Raw genomic sequence first — 19,370 nt, forward strand, 5'->3', positions numbered from 1 at the left:
TCTTGAGAAGTGTGTGCTGTGGGCACTATTAGAACAATTCATTTTTGTAGTAAAACTAACTTTAACTTTTATTGTATCATTTAGCTTTTAGTTTGGATGCTGAGCAGCCAGATTATGACATGGATTCGGAAGATGAGATCTTTGTGAATAAGTTGAAGAAAAGAATGGACATCTCTCCTTTGCAATTTGAGGAGATGATAGACAGACTAGAAAAGGGCAGCGGTCAGCAGGTACAACGGTACTTTGAATAAAGAATTTGAAATACACGCTCTATGTATTACTGTGTCAAAGTGACATGCTGGGTTTTACATTTAGCCAGTCAGCCTGCAAGAGGCCAAGCTGTTGCTGAAGGAAGATGACGAGTTGATCAGAGAAGTATACGAGTACTGGATTAAAAAGAGGAAAAATTGTCGAGGTCCTTCACTTATTCCAGCAGTGAAGCAGGAAAAACGAGATGGCTCCAGCACAAATGACCCTTACGTTGCTTTTAGAAGACGAACGGAAAAGATGCAGACACGAAAAGTAAGTGTATCAATGCCTCCCTCAACTTTTCTTTCTTTTCATTCTCTATCTTTCCAGAAGTTGCTTATTTCAAGAAAAGATTTACAACATAATAAAAAATTGAATGTTCTGTTTTTAATTTGCTAGGGCAAAAAACATAAAACGGCTTTAGTTGCACTATTGAATGAAAGTTTATATTCACTTTTTCACTAAATTTACTGTTAAATACTTAGGGTATTGGCAGGCTGTGTATCATTGATAACATGCACATGCTTCTCTTTGGTTTAGCATGTGACTTTTTAAATATACCTAAATATTTATAACTTACTTTAATTCAGATTATTTAACTTGAATTATGTGGGAAAACACGTGTTTTGTGTATCTGCAGAATCGGAAAAATGATGAAGCTTCTTATGAGAAGATGCTGAAGCTGCGTCGAGATCTGAGTCGTGCAGTAACCATCCTGGAGATGATAAAAAGGAGGGAAAAAAGCAAGAGAGAGTTGCTGCATTTAACACTGGAAATTATGGAAAAGAGGTAATGTTTATTGAAAATTTGCTGCAGAAAGCTTTGGAAACTACTTTATATTTGGGTATATTTAAATATTTGAACAGTGGGAGATTTGAAAAATAAGTTCAGATTCTGTTTCACCTTTACAGGATAGCATATTCATATTTGCTTATGGAGAAAAAATAAAACATTAGAAAGTTGCTTATTAAAGGGAGGGTTATTGTCATATTAAGCTACATTGTTTTATTACATGTGTAGATACTTTCAAACTTGGGTATCTACTCTGTATATTATACCAGAAGAGAGATCATAGTTTCAAAATCATTTGAAATTGTGTGTTAAGTATGTAGATTATGGAAATCCCAGCTATTTTAAGGCCAGTTTCAATCAATACCATTCTTCTTCGATTTAATGATCTCTGTTCTTTGCGAAAAAAGCTTGATCTAGTATCCTTCTTGAGGAAAACAAGCATTTCATGCAGCATTAAATGTGAGAGTCATCTCCAGCTAGTGCTTCTTTTGCCATTCTATTGATTGTCTGTGTTGTGGGCCAAATGCTCTGCCAAGTGTCGCTTTCCCAGTTGACTGAGGATCACAGTTGTAGTGTGGAGTTGTCCTTTAGGTTGATACTTAGGCTAGAGAAGTCTGTTCAGATTCTAAGTATCCATGCTTGAAAGCAAATGTTTCAAGTGAGTACCTAAAACTGCAGAACTGACTTCTTAGTCTGGGTTTTTAGGGAGACAAGCTAAATTGACTCTATCAGGGCACTTATTTTAAGCCCTGAGCATTTTCAGCAGAAACAGGGAAGAGAAATCAGGAAGATTTTTTCAGTTGCTTTTTAAAGGAAATAAGCTATTGAATAGAGCGAAGACTTAAATCTCTCCCCTGGAGGTAGAGAGCTGTATTTCAACTCAGCATTTCTCACAGGACTTGAAATGTAATGTTTCATGGATCTGCTTGTTGAAAGTACTCTGTAACACAAAAGGACGATTCATGAATAAGGCATTCTGTTTCACTGTTAAAACTTCTTGAGTGATAAATTCTTTAAATGGTACCAGTCCCTAAGGAAAGGGGTGGGTAGCCCTCTCCTTTCTTTACACTATTAACTTTTGGAGATGCTTTACAGAGTAGTTGTCCTTTTTTTATCTGTCAGCATTATTCACTGCAGTGAGTTTGCTGTTATTCATCTCCTTCTCTGGAATAATACTTTTTGCACTTATTGCTGATATACTGGATATTCCTTTTACCCCAAGTTGCAAGTATTAATTTGTTTTTCTCAATTTTTTACCAGATAGATATTGTACTCCAACAAATAAAATTTATTCTGATTTCAGGTATAATTTGGGTGACTACAGTGGAGAGATCATGTCTGAAGTCATGGCACAGCGGCAGCCGCTGAAACCCACCTATGCTATTCCCATTATTCCTGTGACTAACAGCAGTTCTTATAAACACCAAGAAGCTATGGAACTGAAAGAATATAAAGTCAAAGTAAGTCATGTCAATAACAGAGTTACTGTTTGTGCTGTGAATGTACAAAATACACCATTTTTGGATTGGAGGAGGGAGGAAGCTTTTTAGAGCTGACAATAGGGAAGCAAAGCCTGCAAGTGAAATAAAATGGCTTTGTTCTGTTGGAGTTTTAGGGATAACAGATTACCAGCATTCCTCAAGATAGAAATAAAGGAAGTACAGACAAACTACAGATAAAAGGACACATGCAGTTGTGTTCTTATTCAGGAAGATGGAAACATACTACTGTCCATAAAGCTGGGATGTACTGAACAAAACTGTATTTATTATAACTAGGCATTGTATAGAGATAGAACTAATGATGTGAATACCATGTATTGTTCTAAGCTATATAGTTAATTTAATACAGAGGGTTAGGGCTTGTTTTGTTTCTGAAATATGATCCATTGATAATTCTCCCCCTGCTGTATATCTTTGGTTTAATATTTAAGTAAAGTATCAAATAATCTTATTTGATTTAGACGGCTGACAAGTACTTTTCTCCCTGCAGGCTTTAATTTTGTGTCATACAAACCATAGCTACAGTGCGAACAGCTGAGCATGTTAAATAGGTCAGGTGACACAGGATAAAGGCTGAGGTATAATTTGAATTTTAAACCAAGGCAACTTGTAACTAAAGAATATTCAGAGGCTGTTCTGAATTTGACAAGGTGGTTTTAATCAGTGAATTCTTCCACTGGTAGTAAGGCATTGTCCTTGTGATTGCTGGTGTGTACTTGCTTATCAGTGATTTTGGATCAGTGCAGTGTCTCACAGCTTGGAAACTTGGGAAATACTCTTAAATTTGACTTTGCATAGTATGGAGAAATGTGTTTAATTTGTAGAGATTTTTGCAAGATTATAAGTATCCTTGAGAAGTCTTTGAAAATCTTGGAGAAGTTTTTTGCCTTCAGAGCATTGCTTGGTACTTAGTAATACCCTGACGCTACATAAATGGGTACCAATTAAAAATACTAGGAAATAAAAAAGGTGCCCCATAGAGATCATGATACATATTTTGGTCTGCTCCAAAGTAGTACTGTTACCTTAACTGCTAGTGAGTTACCTACCACAGATTGGGCAAACAGTGCTTGATTCCACGTTGTCTGTTCAGTGTTTCAGTTACTGGAAATGAAATTCAGACACTCTGAAATGACTGCATGTTTTATTGGGAACATGGTAGAGAGTTGAGTTCATGTCAGTGTAATGACCTTGCTTACACAGAGTTTAAGTAAACTCCTATTTTAATGTAATTTTCTTCTGTGTGTAATTTTACACTGCTTTCATTTTCCTTGCAGCAAGATAAACCTGATGTTATTAGACCCAAAAGAAAGTATGAGAAGAAGCCAAAAGTCTTACCTTCGTCCGCTGCTGCTCCTCAACAGACAAGTCCTGCTGCACTGCCAGTCTTTAATGCTAAAGATCTGAATCAGTATGATTTTCCTAGCTCAGATGATGAACCTCTTTCCCAGGTAGGACCTCTAGTGTTTTGTGCTGCTCTTTGGGAAAGAGCAGAAGTAAAACTCAGCAATTTTCTAATATCTGTCCTCATACACCACTCTCACCTCATCCTCTCTCCAAAGGTTTTGTCTGGTTCTTCGGAGGCTGAGGAAGAAAATGATCCCGATGGTCCTTTCGCCTTCCGTAGGAAAGCAGGCTGTCAGTACTATGCTGTAAGTAGAATTTCCTTGTGCATTGTAAGACAGAGTGTCACTGTGTGAAAACATCTTGTGTTTAATTGTTTAAAATTCTTTTAAGCCTCATTTAGACCAACCTGGCAACTGGCCGTGGAGTAGCCCCAAGGAGGGAAGATTAGGAGATGTGCGTTACAGATACTGCTTAACCACCCTCACTGTCCCCCAGAGGTGTATTGGGTTTGCACGGAGACGGGTTGGCCGTGGTGGAAGGTAAGTGCTGTGTAGTTGTTGCTGATTTTAAAAAGAAAATTAAATCAGTAAGATGCAAAGAAGAAAAAGTCTAAAAAAGACCCAAAAATTAAAAAATTGGGGCCATCACAGAGAGATTAGCTTGCTAATCTCTCAATTTTTGTTTTGCACTAGTGGAAGCTATTTTAGTAATGTTTTATAAATAGTTCTTGGGATTTTCTATTGCTTTCATCCCATTTTTGGCATGAAAATGCATGTATATCTTCAGTTGTGATTGGTTTGTCTTTCAATTGCTTGCATAGCTATGCTCAAATAGTAGCATTTCAAGATAACAAAAACTGTATTTTGCAAAAAATGCTTTGCAGAGTTTAGACAGTATTGGATTATTTTGAGAGAGATGCTTAGAAATTATAATAACTGTTAAATTTCAAACATTGTGAAAAATACCAAATAATTACGTATTTCAGGCATTTTGCTTTTAACAATCTTTACTGAAAACAATTTATAAATGGTTGAGTGTGTAAGTATGTGATGTCTTTAAGAAAATAGTACATTTGTATTAAATTTTTGTTAAAAGTAAGCATGTGATTTGCACTTCAAATTTATGCTTTGTACCTCTCCACATATTATTAGTAAGCCAGCTTGGCCAATCAGCAAAGTTGGAATGAGATCTGATGGCTCTTACCAGGTGGTTTCCAAGGGGATTTGGATGTTAATGTGTAACATCCCTACTGTTTTGGGTTGGTTGTAGGTATAGTTAGTATATATGAGAGTAAGGCTTTGGAAATGAGGTTACTTTAGGGGACATATTAATCACTTTTTACTTAAGCAGTGTTATTCTCTAGGTCTTTTGTTTTAATTCTGTGTTGTTGAAATATCCTTAATAAAAATGTGATGTTGTACTTCAGCTCTTCTTCAGACAGTAGAAGCGAGAATATACCTAAATAAATACCTAAATACTTACTGTGAAATAACAGGTGGTCATGCATTGTGTCAGGGGAGTGTGTATGTGTGTGTTGGCTTGTTCTGGAATACTTCAGTCTAGCTTTTATCCTTTAATCATCCACAAGCACACATGACAAACTGATGACTTCCTTGGTGTTTCCTTGCCGCAGTTTAATTGTGCTTTGTTCTGGTCCTAGGGTGCTACTGGACAGAGCGCATTCGGACTACGATAGTGCATTTCATCACCTGGATTGGGAAAGCTTTTCCTCATCGCAACACTCTTCAATCAGTCAATTTGCCAATACCTCAGAAACAAATACCTCGGACAAATCTTTCTCAAAAGACCTCAGTCAGATACTAGTCAATATCAAATCATGTAGATGGCGGCATTTTAGGCCTCGGACACCATCCCTACATGACAGTGACAATGATGAACTCTCCTGTAGGAAATTATACAGGGGTTTAAATCGAACAGGCACAGCACAACCCGGGACCCAGACATGCAGTACCTCTATACAAAGTAAAAGTAGCAGTGGTTCAGCACATATTGGTATGTCTGTTTTAACAAACTTGCTTCTAGAAGTTTTAAACTTACGTCAGAAAATCCAGAATATCATTAGGTCATCCATATTTTACATTGTGGTCTATTTTGATGGTTACAGCCTATCTTCAAGTGTGACTCTTTTTGCTACGTTGAATTTATTTGCATTTTTTGCTAACAGTAGTGTACTGCATCTGCGATTTATACAAATGCTACAATGGTATGTAATTACAATTGTCGAAACATAAAAGTTGAAACAGTATTGAAACAGTGTAGGGTTTAAGTTCACTGAATATTTGGATTTTTTGAAATTAAAAATACATTAATTGAAATGTTAATATAAATATTACGCACCAAATTTTTTCTAGTACAATGTTAATATTATGTACCAAATTTTTTCTGGCAGTGATGGGAAATGTTTAGGTAAAATGTTTGCATTTAGAGTCCCAGCATGCTATGAATTCTTACTTGAACTTAAATGAACTTAAATGCCATTTCCTAGCCAAGAAGTATCTAGCCCACCGTCACTGCTACATCTGCTTATGCTTAGCAAAACTCTTGGACTAATCACCTCTACATCTTGTCAGCAAGTGGCAGATTACATCTTATAGAACATAATTACAGATTTGAGGATCTGACTCTGAAAAAATGTGATGTGTTAGTGGTTTTTAATTGGAACACTATTGGATAGCATCACTCTTGCTTCTTCTCACTGGAAGAGTGGTATTTACGTGGTTAGAATGGAACTTAGCAACTCATCAAAATTCATGGGTTACTTACTGTAAATGTCATCTTTTTATAGAAGGTTAAAGTACGTCATTTTTTATATAAAACAATCTTAGAAGTTCACCATGGTTTTGTAAGGAGTATCTAGAATCATATTTTCCTTGCCATATTAAATTATGGCTTTGGAAATCAATCAGAAAACCTGGATAATGTAGGAGTGTGGTGAGCAGAGATGCATATACCTAATAAACTAAGTAAGTTGTGGGTTGTTTTGGTGATTTGCTTTAAAGACTGTTACACTGGTTATCGGATAACTTTAATCTTCTGTATGCCACTACATTATATGCCTTGCCTCCTTATCATGTTTTGAGGCTTTTTCCTGAAAATTCTTTCTCCTTGCATTTGTGGAGTTAGTGAGCAGCTGTTGTTTGCTGCTTTATTTCATGCTAGTCCTCCATGCTAGCCTAGAAGTAGGTCCTTACCCCCATGCCCCTTTCTTCTTTCATGATTCTTCTTGCTGGAAATGTACTAGGGCTAAAACTGATGGTTCTTATGGTTTGTGATCTTACTGTGTGGTGTTTAAATTCTGCTCTTTCACTGGCCTGAATCAGTAAAACAAATCCAGAAGTCAGTGAGGGCATTCTCTGCCTGGTGGTCAGGCTGAACTGTGATAAGTGGTAGCCAGATGAGGAGAGGGAAAACAAAACTAATGTGTGTTGGACAGACTGTAAATACACTGCAAGGTATTCATGGACAGTGCTTTACATTTGGAAGTCATGTAGACTTGAAAAATCAGCTGATGGAGTTTAAAGTTCATGTCTGTGTGTGTGTCTCTAGAAATAAACACACACACATCCTTTTAGAGTGTTTTTTCCCTGAAATAGATGGTAAGGATATTTATCTACATCATTTAGGAATTAAATGGAATTATTTATATTGATGAGTCCCAGAGAAGGTTTTAATTGTGTGATTGCATATTGAAGCATGTGGGAAAGTAATACATGCTAGTGTAAGTACCTGGTATAATACATTGATTTGTGCTTGGAATTCTGTGAAAAATATTTAAGTATTCCAAGCTTTTCAAAGTACAAATGTGGAGTTTAGTTTCATAACTTTGCTAGGAGGTGATACAGGAAATTAAATGTTCAATAAAAAAAATACAGCTGTCTGAATTCATAGGTATCCTTTAAATTGAGTCTTTGGACAGTCACTAGTTATTATCATAACCAGACAGATTGTATCCATATAATTATTTACAATCTTAATTGTGATTTTTGTGGCATTGGAGTGTATCCAAGTCTGTGTGTGTGTGATTTACTGTTGATCACCTGTTCAGATGTAAATGTTTGTAAGGAGCACAATTTGCTTCATCTTGGTACAAGTGTGGTTTTAGTGTTCTGGGGTTTTTTTCATTTTCTAAAAGGATGCTGTGAGATACGTTGTCTGTACAGATCACAGGTGTGTTCAAGCCTCTCATGTCCGAGTCTGACTTCTTCAGAGCTGCCTGTCAGGGGGGCTGCAGCTGCTGAGTTCTGTGATTGTTCTTTCTGTAGCCAGTCCTGTAAAGAACCTCAGGTATCTAACAGCCCTGCTGACGTTTTTGTAGTGGTTACTATTGCAGCTTAACAACCCTGTAGGGTTTCCCTGTTGCTTTTTCGTAGTTGTTTTTGAAGCTGGGAGTTTGTGGGTGTGAATGTTTTAGGTTTGTTTCTCTTTGCCTTTTAGGTTTTTGAGGTGGCCATTGGTCTTTTGTCAGAAAACACCTATTAATACATCTGTATTTTTAAGTCATATTATCCTTTCACTGCTACTGTAAGTTGTGGTCAAACTGTATTAGTTTTAAGATGTTCATCCTGGGATTCTGTAGGGACCAACAGAGGTGGTCATGTTGCCATGTTTATTATGTGCCATCACATGAGTGGTTTTGGTTTCCGTACTAAGTCTTGAGCTTTTTCTGCCTTGCATGATGCAGACATGGAAAATACCTTCCTTGGGTCTGTTATATGTGGCCAGCAGGGCCATGAGGTTGAGATATGGTATCTCAGGTTTTCTCTTAATGAGAGGATATTTCTTTTCTCTTAATGAGAAGCTGTGCTGTAGCATAGCATTCTCTGGCTACAAGGAGCCTTAATTTTCATCCTGAAGATCAGAGAGAGGTTTCCCCAGAGCTGGGCATTTTATAAACATTTTGATCCTGAAGAAATGTAATTTATTCTGATTCTCGCTTTCAGAGTACTCAGTATTAAAGATTTGAGATTTTGTGTGTAAACTGAGAAGGGGTGTCTTAAAATCCCTTACAGGTTGCCTGAACACTTGTGGTGTGCTGAAGGCTAGACTTGGGCAGTAGGAACAAGTGGCCATGTAGCATCACTTGTGTAGAGGGTGGTTCCTTCTGATCTTACTTATGAAAAAGTATCCTTTGCCCTCTTGTGAGAAGAGCTGATTAAAAGGTCTTAGCAGATGTTATTCAGAACACCACTAAAAAGGGTGCAAGAACATTAAAGCATTATTTTTGTGGATAATTAACTTGTTTAGCAGCAGAATTACTTCAGTAAAGGAGCCTGTATTGCTGACAGTGTCAGGTTTCTCAGTCATAATCCTCAGAGATGGAGTGTACAGTAGGTATGACTATTGAGCTGAAGTGTTTGTGTCCCCTGGTGATTGATTGCTATTTGCCTGGCAGAACCAAGTCTTTGACCTCCATCACTTAAGAAACTGCTCTCTGCTGGAGACTTTGTATTAAATATGCTGCATTCACATTTTTGCATGCTTGGATCTCATAAACAAAAGTTAGAGACACTGAAAGCTGCACACTTGTATCATTCCATTTCAGCCTTGTGTTTAGGAGGCAGAGCAGAGATACCTGCACTAGTGAAATACTGGAGCACTGGGAGCAGGCAGCAGTCTTGCATTCTGTTCCTTTCTGCCTTCTTCACCCAGAAGCTGGTTCACTTTGAAAACAGGGTCTGAAAGCTGGCAGGGCTAAGAGGCTGGCAGTTGACTGGAGCTGCTCAACTGAGTTGAGAAATCACTCTTTGAAAAGAGGCCTTACTGAAAACTGTTAGGTTTTGTGTTTGGGATTGTATATATGAAATATGCATACTATATATGAAAAGCTGTGGATACCCAGAATACAGTCAAATGCATTGCATTTTCTTGTAAAATAGACATTTAGGTGATGTGATGCAAATTGTGCGTTGCTGTTTAGTAACTTCTACTGAGGGAGTTCCATAGAAACAACATTTTCCCCAGTAAACTTGCATGCTTTTTTTGGACCTCTTAATCTGCTTTTTAAAAGCAGTTTTGCATGCTTGGGGATCTAGCAGGGTAGTGAGCTGTGCTTCCATTTCCCAAATATGTCATGTTGGCTGATGGATCTGTACTTGTTCAGCCTGGAGAAGAGAACAGAAAGCTTTGGGGTGACCTAGCTGGGACCTTCCAGTATCTGAAAGGAGCCTACAAGAATGATGGAGAGGGACTTTTTACAAGAGCATGTAGTGACAGGGCAAGGGGGAATTGATTAAAACTGAAAGAGAGTAGGTTTAGATTAGAAGAAATTATTAGAAAGAAATGCTTTACTGTGAGGATGGTGAGGTACTGGGAAGGTTGCACATAGAAGTTGTGGAAGCCCCATCATCCCTGGAAGTGTTCAAGGCCAGGTTGGATGGGACTTGGAACCTGCTGTAGGGGAAAGTGTCCTTCCCCATGGCAGAGGGTTTGGAACTGGATGTTCTTTAAGGTCCCTTCCTACCCAAACCACTGATTCTATACTGTTTTTCATGTTGTCATTAAGGTGTTATACCTGATGCCAGGTTTTAGATAGGCTTTTCCCAGAAAGAAACAGGAGGAAGCTTCTCAATCCTTGTGGCAATTCCTTGTAGGAAGGACTTGTCCATGGCTTTCATGCCATCACTGGCTGTGTTTAGATGTTTTTATTTAACCCTTGCATCTCTCATATTCTCAGTAGTGCTCTGTGTCACTACTTTCCCTTTTTTGAAATGGTTATTTCATGTAACAGGATAAACTTGGTGATGAAAAATACTGAAATTTGTAATGGCCACTTCCAGTTATCTTTGGAATTTAGTAGTCTTGGCCCATCTGTGACTGAGCTGTTGAGATCCTAGTTGAAAAGCAATGGCTTCAAGAGTAACAGGTGTTTATAGCCCATCCTAAACTTAGTTTGAAGGAGGAAATATTAAAAAGCTGCTTTAGTCTGGGAAATGTGACTGTGGATGAGGAAGAGTTGATACTTTTCAAAACACCTGAACCACTTCCAGATACTTCAAGACTTTGTAGTCTTACTAGATCTTCTCATTCAATTCAGTTGGAGTAAAACTTTGCTCCAAAGTTGAAGATCTCTGGGCTTGTGGAGCTGTTACACTTTGCATGCCATGCAAGGATGGTCACATTTGTAACTGCAGTAAACTGTGTGTACCCTAACTAGCATGTGACATTTTGGTGGAAACTCATTTTAAGGACAATGAGCAGACCAATAAAAGTGCATAGAAAGGTTTCTAGCTTTCATTCAATGCTAGTAAAAAATCCTTATTAATTATTTTCTGTCTGTCTTCTGCTACCAAGTAAGGAGTGCATACATAGACATTATATCTAGTTTATAATTTCTCCAGTTCTGATGTTAGGAGTTTCACACTTCAGTTCTGTTGGGCTGAAATAAAAAGCTGTTGCAGTAATAATCAAGGGCATAATGATTCGTGTTCTCATAGTGTGCAATAATGCCATGTTTAAGTAAAACCAATCTTGAACTTCTTTTCAGAAAGTGAAATATCTCTGAGCCTGGTGCATCAAATACTAAATCACACTGATGGCTCTAAGTCTCTCCAATCTTCTGAATTCACTGGTGAGAATTTGTTATGCAGTAGAAAATCTTTAACCAGGCAGTGCAAGCCAAATAACATCTCTCATAAGACAGAGATTTAAAAATGTGATGTTCTGGATTACTTAGCTTTGTGACTGATGTTTGCTTTGCATGCACTTTGGGATTAGTAACCACTAACTGGTGTCTTATGAGAGCATCACATCCCTGCTGTATGTATTTCCCTTAAGAAGACATTGTAACCTGATAGATCATCTTTCCACACTCTTTAGCAGTTCTCTAGTTTATTGAATTTCTGAAAAAGTTTGGAAGCTTTAGTTCAGTGAACTTTCTTCGGATCAAAACTGCCTTTTTAATGGTTTTCACCTCCACTGGAAGGATCATAGAATCTAATATTCTATAAATGGAATAGAGTTCTTTGAACCTGATGTAGTCTTAATGTTTCGGTTTTCCCACTGAAATGTAATTTCTGCTCTTGAGAACAGATACTTAACTTGTTATGAAACAGCTTTTAAACTACTGTAATTTAAGTATCTAATTCTTAAGATGTTTAGCAGGACTGAAACACTTGTCAAAAGTTTTAATTATGCTGTTTGAGTCTCTCAGTTTTAAAATTTTTTAAAACTTTATTAGAGAAGAAAAAAGCTTACCTAGCTAGGTCATTGTGTTTACTCCACAAAGCTTGCTCAGTTTGCCCGGCAAATCTAGTGAGCATCTTCCATTCCAGAAATGGAAAAGAATGCCACTAGAGGGACCAGGAGGTTACACGTGGATTTTCTGCTTTCTGGGTTATGCTCCCTGGGTTTTTTTTAGGAAAATGGTTATTGTTGTCAACTTAAAGAGTCTGTATTTTCCTTCTTGAGGGAAGCAAAGTAACTCACAAGTGAGTGACCTCCCAGTAAAACTTGCAGCAGTAGTCGGGAGCAGAAGCTGTGGCTGTAGATTGTACAAAGGCCCATCTGTTCATACAGATGGCGCAGCCAGCCCCCCACAGACACTCAGTTGTCACTGTTTTTGGCCACTTCTGGGAAGAACTTGAGCTTTCAGAGAAGCTGTATGTAAGCTACAGCATTGTAAGGCCAGTACTTGTTAAATGCTGTGGTACATTCAGTGAGCACTGTTAGAGTATTTATATTGCAGTGTAAAACTGCTGCAAACTGTGGATCTTTGGAAGATCCATTGACAGTACCAGTGTTACTCTGTGCTCTGAAAAGCAATAGCTGCTGAGTATCACCATCCCATAGAATTTGGTTGATATGTAAACGGAATCGTGCAATTTGAAAATGATATTCAGTGGCTTAGTTCAAGCAAAAAATAGATATGTCATTATCCCAAGGAGTACAGATACTCACAGAAGTGATTATAGAAAAACACATTCATAGTGCAGTGTGAAATAGCTCACTTTGTAATAAAACAGGATTTGTAGCTGTCACTGAGGAGATACTGAGTCATTTATCCTGTCAGTCAGTATCAGTATTGTACAGGGTTTCATTCCTTATGCTCAAAGCTGAAAACTCCTGAAGTTTTTTCTTCTACCTTCCATTCCTTTTCTGGTCTGTAAGCCCAAAAACATTTCCTTGCTGCCAAAGTACAGCACCAGTGCAGTTGCAGAGTATTTGTGTGTGTGTTGTCCCAAGCTGTTAAATGAAGAGGATAACAGCATAACATCATGTACCGACTTCAGATCTGAAGGTTGTCTCAACTGAGATGTTACCACTTGATATAGTGTGCTGCAAACAAACAAGCATTTGTATAGCTAAGTCTCTTGGTAAAGAGTTGCTCATCTTCTGGTAACCATCTTGAGATGTGAATAACTTCAGGCAGAGTTGTGCTTAAAGGTTCCTCATGTTTAAGGTTAGAAAAAGAGTTGGACTAGGTTAGCTTAAGAGTCAAGTGATTTGCATAAATTACTAAAGATGTCTTGGAAAGTATGTATAAGTTTTGTGGCAAGATACAGCTATTGGCTGTGAAAGACAGTTGAGAGATTAGGAAATGGTTAAATTCTTATTTGTTGTGCATTAGTGGTGATGGTTGAGATTTCCCCCTTTACCCCTCACTGTGTAGTGATTCTGTGTAGTGGATGAAACTGGGTGTTTCATCACTGTTTAATTAGGTAAATCCTGCACTATTAAATATTCATTACTGTGTGATGGAACCATGACCACTGAGGTTGGAGCATGCTGTTTGAGAAGTGCCTGTAAGCACTGCATCCTTGTTTGGGGCTGCTGAAGCAAGAGCCTGTCTTAAGATCTCATATGTCATCTATAAACCTTGTTTTGTTTTATCCCCTTTTTAAACTTCAAGCTGTTACGTGGCTTTCTGTTGCTTTACTAATGTTGTTTAAAGCCTTGAAGGTCTCCAGTAATGTCAGGAATCTGTAACACTGTGTAGTGTATCAGTACTCTCCTGAGTTACCAGAAATGTGGTTACTGATTTAAGTGTTCAGAAAAGGTCTGGGCTTGCTGCTTGCCTGCTCATTTTTTTCCAGGCAGATAAAGAGCACTGTATGACAAAAAGACATTGACTTTCATTTTTCCTTCTTCTTCTACATGTGCCATTTTTCTTTTGACACACATGAAAGGACACAGCTGAAAACCCTTCTCTTTTTTATAACAAAAATGAGAAGAGAGAAAGAGAGAATAAAGCTTTTGGAAGAAGCTTTTTAGGGATACTCGCTGGTTTTTTGGGTTTTTTTTTTTAGATGAACTGATGTTAGCAAGATGCTGAGTTTGGCACTGATCCAATTGCATCAATGCTACATTGCAGGCAAGCAGAAAGTATTCTCTGCAAGCCACATAACACATTAATAGCGTGGTTTTGTGCAGCAGTACGTTCTGTTTGAATTGATTCTTTAAAAAAATGACAGCTGAACTTAGGCTTGTTCTTTGAGAAGCTCAGGCTTGTACCTGCAGATGTAGAGGCACAGTCAGTACACCTGTGACTTTGCTGTGCTGAGCACCTGTGATTTCCCCAATTCCAGTCACTCTGGGGTGCCACAGGAAATGAATATGTAAGGTTAAATAGGTGAAAGTACTTTCATGTAAAGTACATACAAATGGGTTTTTACATTTTCAGAAGCAACTTATATCTCACAATCAGTGTGTTTATTTTTTCAACTGAAATGTAGTATGGGCTGTACTCTGAGAGCAGGAGGGGAAGAAACCCAGTGGTAGTGTAAACAAAATACATGATGGCCTTTAACAGAAGAGGAATAAAGTTATGCCATCATAGTTTGCAGGTCTTCAGAAGAAATTGTGATTTGGATAGTTCAGAGTAGTAGCAATATTCTCATGAAAACCTTCAGTGTAGTGTTTCTTTAGCATGGAGAGGGAAGACCTGGCTTATGCAATAGCAATCTATAACCTGTTCTGGTACATTAACATCTCTGTCTATGGAAAGGAAAGGGAATATCAATCAGATTGTTTTAGGAGGCTGTAGATTGCAGCAGCCCTTTCTGAGTAGTATTGCCTTTCTAAACCCAATGCAACTGATTCTGAATTTCATAATAAACCCCTGATATTGTTGTAAATAATACTTTGAAATGTCTGTTAGGGTTTTGTTTTTCATAAGGGAAGCAGCAAAAACATTGCTGTTTAACCTAAATTGAAAAACCTGAAATTAGTTGTTCTTGAGTGTATTTTCCAGGTACTGTTTTTAAATGGAGGAGGAGCAGTTGGAATATAGATGAGGATGATGGTGGTAGTAGAGTTCTTCTGTCACTTGTTTCCTTTGACAGCTGTAAAACTTCCCAGAGTGGTGAGATGCATACAGCTCTAAGAGTCCCAGGCTGTTAAAAAGAAAATAACTGGTGTACAATTTCAAAAATAAGAGCTTTTCAAAATGTCACTTCTGGAAAAAATAGAGTGCTTCCAGCTATTATTTAGTATAGTCTTTCCTAAACAAACACAGCTCATCTCCATAAGTTTCATTTGCTGCTGTTGCAAAAGAAAGCAGTACTTTGGAGGTGGTTAAACCAACACAGGTGACTGTTTTTATCTCAGCTCTGTTTTATAGCTAGAATCTTAAATATACCTAGTACTGAAAACTGAAATGAGCTACTAATTTCACTTAAATAGGCACAAGTAAGGTGGAAGTTTTAATCATAGTTAAAGATGGTGGTGCAGCATATCCTTTTTTGCCCTTTTCTTTTTTGTCATTCTGTGGGTTGTCTTTTATACAACACTCAAGCAATCTATTCCTAAGCAATATATTTACAGTGCTATACCACAGAATGAAATACTTTGGTTCATAGAATCTACTGAGTTGGAAGGGACCCATCAGTACCATCGAGTCCAACTCCTGTCCATGCACAGGACACCCTGAGAAATCCTACCATAAGTAAATAAATGGAGCCTGCAGTGTCATTGGCACTATGTTGGCTAAATGTATGCTGATTCTAAATTCTAGGGTTTGAAAAAACAATATATATCTCTCAGTACCAGAAGAGTATATCCATTTTCCTCCCTCTCTTTCTGCTGCTCAGCTTTCTACCTATTAATCTTTGTGTGCTAAAGCTTTCTTGCTCTAGCTTGTGTTGGATGGCAACTTAAGAAAGAATCTAAAGGACTTGTAAATTTTATTTGTTTGATTTGGGTTGTTTGGTTTTTTTAAGGACATTTATGAGTGAGGTTGCTACTTTTAAGATATTCTCCTAGCAATAATTTTAAAATATTGCAGTGTTACTTAACTGTAGAAGTAATTGTAAGTTATTTGTTGCTTGTGGCAATATAAATAAGTGCTACATCCTTACTTGCTCAAAGATGTTACTTATGAAAAAGGTAACATGAATGTAACAGCTGAGTAAAATTTTATAGCTTCAAGTGTTCAAATAGGAAACTGCTGGTCATAATTTCAGTGCAATTTCTAGTACTTACTAGAAGTAATTTGAACACCAGAAAAAGACAAATACACCAGGAAAATGCATGCTCAGCAGTGTGTGCTCTGATGTTTCCAAATATTGCAGCCATTTATATGACTTGTTATTCAAGTTTATACATGAGGTATAATTGTTCTTCAGAATCCTGTTGTATCCGGAAGCAGGACATTATTATGGCTTTGATGTAAATGTGTTTTCTTCAGGCAGGCAAGCCTGAAGGAGTAGATTAACAAAAGATTCTTAAAAATTTCAATTTGTGAACAGGACTTAAGTGTGATAGTGATTTGTTGCCAAGCAGTAGTGAACTTCTCCAAAAATGTGACTTCCAGTGCATTCTTGAAGTATGAGTACTATTTACAGCACATGTTTGGGAACAATCTGAATATAAAATTGAAGGAAAATCTGAAAAGTGTATTTTGCAGGGGCATTCAAACTAACCTTGATTCAGTTTGTAAATTGAAAACTGAGACTTCATTTTGTTTTGGAAAAGTAAACTAAAACACAAAATAACTTCAGTGCAAGTAATGATTCTGCTGCGCCATTGGGCATCCCTTGTCAATCTGCATGAATTATGCTTTGTCAGTTTTATACCTGTGGGTTAAATGGATAAAATTCTGCCTGACTTGTGATGCACTGAGTCACCTCTCAAAGATTTTAGAGGAAAGGATATAGTTTTGTGAAATTTGGTATTACTGGAGTTACTAGTACATGTGCAGCTACAAACAAAAAAGGTACTGTACAGCAGTAGCCTGCCCAGTTGTTGGCATGCCCAACTTGATGTTTTCAATTGAAACATGAATCTTAGTTGTCGGCCCTTGCTGCCTTCAGAATGCTGTCGGTGAGGGGCATAGTTGCCAAGTTTGGCATAAAAACCTATGTCACTAATAATGCTGATAATGTAGTTTCACAAGGTGAAAACAGTGGTGCCATTTCTTCCTAATCATTCTTTTTAATCTCTTTTTAAAGAGTTTTTGGTGGAGCTGTTTGCATTTTGTTTCCTTTCTCCCTCTTCCTTTTTAGTATCATGAGCTAAACTCAGTTAAAGCCTATATACTAAACAAAAAGAAGCTGTTTGGACAAAAATTTCTAGGAAGATGTCAGCCTTTTTGACATAAAGGTGCATTAAGGCTCTTAGGAACTTGCGGTAGTTTTTGGGGGTGGGGGTTTAGGTTTATAAAGTAGATGTGTTTGTATACACAACTCCTACATATTTTGATACAGTATTTTCTCGTTTTATATTTTGTTCAGCATTTACAGCCGAACAATACCAGCAACATCAACAGCAACTGGCACTAATGCAGAAACAGCAGCTTGCACAAATTCATCAACAGCAAGCAAATAGTAATTCCTCTGCCAACACATCACAGGTGAGGGATTTGTCTGTGCTATGATTTATCCCTCATTGTTTCCCACCAGGGTTCATCTCTAATTGTCAACTGTTGCCATAGAACCTTGAAACTAACCAACAGGAAAGTGGCTTTCGCCTGAATCTACATCATAGCCATTCTGTAAAGTGTTTAGAAGGGACACTGCAGGTGAGTGTGGCAGGCGTTGCCTCTGCTCCCTCTTAACAAAAAAAAAAAAAGATGGATCAGTCAATTAATGAAATTTTCAAAGCCTTAGAAATATGAATTGCAGAAATCTCCAGCCATGTCATCATCCTCTTGTCATTGGGGGATTTTCAGAGCAGAATTGTAGTTAATTAAAACTAACTCATACATATGTCCTCCATACAGCTGTGAAAGTGTCTAATATTCATAAATATGTAGGGAGATTACAGTGGTGATGTACACATGAAAAGGTTCAGAAGTTGTTTGCAATCTGAACCTCCAAGTTGCTGAATTGAGTTTGGAGTTTCATGAAAACAGGTTGATCTGTGAAGCAGTGTTACATAGAACTTCGGAAATCAGCTTCTTAGTGTTTTGGATAGTTGTGGGAATATCGTCGTGGTTGTTTTAACAGAGCTGAAAGTGCATGGTAATACAATAAAATCACAGTTGAGACTTTAACCAGCTTTGCCAAATGCTGATGATTTGATCTGAGAGAATGACTGGTCCACAGTTCTGGTTTATTGGTGTATTGATGTTTGTTTTACTAGGTTTTGTGTAGCTTTAAAATGGGGAGAGTACTGACAGTTTAGAATTGTCAATCACATATATTTGCCACCATTTTTGTTTTTAGGGTTTTGTTTCCAAGACACTGGATTCTGTTAGTGCTCAATTTGCTGCTTCAGCTTTGGTTACATCAGAACAGCTGATGGGATTCAAAATGAAGGATGATGTGGTGCTTGGAATTGGGGTGAATGGCATTCTTCAGGCCTCAGGTATGCAACTGTTCGACAGAATTTGATTGCATGTTGATTTTTGCAGTGAAGACACATCTGTTTGGAGTTGAGTGTTTTCTGAAAAATGACCTTACCGATATTTTTTTTCTGTTGCAGGAGTGTACAAGGGCTTACACCTCAGTAGTACTACACCTACAGCACTTGTCCATACAAGTTCATCGTCAACAGCAGGTTCAGCCTTGTTACAGCCTTCAAATATAACGCAGACTTCAAGTTCCCACAGTGCACTGAGTCACCAAGTAACTGCTGCCAATTCTGCAACAACTCAGGTTCTGATTGGGAACAACATTCGATTAACTGTACCCTCCTCAGTTGCCACTGTAAACTCTATCACCACGCTCAATGCACGGCATATACCTAGGACTTTAAGTGCTGTTCCATCATCTGCCTTAAAGCTGGCTGCAGCAACAAATTGTCAGGTGCCCAAGGTTCCAGCTTCGTCCTCTGTGGATGCAGTACCAAGGTAGGGGTTTTAGATCTGCTTATGTTTTCCCAGTATCAGATATCTGGCTTTAAATTAATGTGCATAGTGGTGGCCAAAAAGGGATACTTGGGAAGGAGTCCAAGAATACACAGACTTTTGCATTGGTAAGTTTTCCAAAGCTGTTCTGCTAGTCACCAGCTGAAAAATTAGGCTTAGCTCAAAAGAGAAATTTTTGATGTTACAGTACTGTGGCACATAAAAAATCTCCATTG

At 37.8% G+C, this 19,370-nt stretch overlaps 1 protein-coding gene across 6 annotated transcripts in view; it reads left to right on the forward strand.

Moving 5' to 3' along the window:
* EPC1 (enhancer of polycomb homolog 1) overlaps positions 1-19,370 on the forward strand; it is a 64,718-nt gene that overhangs the window by 43,307 nt on the left and 2,041 nt on the right. For 3 of the 6 annotated variants that reach the window (XM_059469120.1, XM_059469111.1, XM_059469095.1), the window contains 12 exons: positions 85-230; positions 316-522; positions 890-1,038; positions 2,345-2,501; positions 3,821-3,994; positions 4,106-4,195; positions 4,281-4,429; positions 5,551-5,903; positions 17,579-17,697; positions 17,779-17,865; positions 18,512-18,653; positions 18,771-19,137. In XM_059469120.1, coding sequence (XP_059325103.1) covers positions 85-230; positions 316-522; positions 890-1,038; positions 2,345-2,501; positions 3,821-3,994; positions 4,106-4,195; positions 4,281-4,429; positions 5,551-5,903; positions 17,579-17,697; positions 17,779-17,865; positions 18,512-18,653; positions 18,771-19,137 — 2,140 coding nt within the window. Of the gene's footprint in view, positions 1-84; positions 231-315; positions 523-889; positions 1,039-2,344; positions 2,502-3,820; positions 3,995-4,105; positions 4,196-4,280; positions 4,430-5,550; positions 5,904-11,394; positions 11,479-17,578; positions 17,698-17,746; positions 17,866-18,511; positions 18,655-18,770; positions 19,138-19,370 lie in introns of those variants that run through there. The other 3 variants (XM_059469133.1, XM_059469102.1, XR_009418127.1) reach the window with 3 other exon arrangements.

Source organism: Ammospiza nelsoni, chromosome 1 (assembly GCF_027579445.1).
Source record: "Ammospiza nelsoni isolate bAmmNel1 chromosome 1, bAmmNel1.pri, whole genome shotgun sequence".
NCBI lineage: Eukaryota > Metazoa > Chordata > Aves > Passeriformes > Passerellidae > Ammospiza > Ammospiza nelsoni.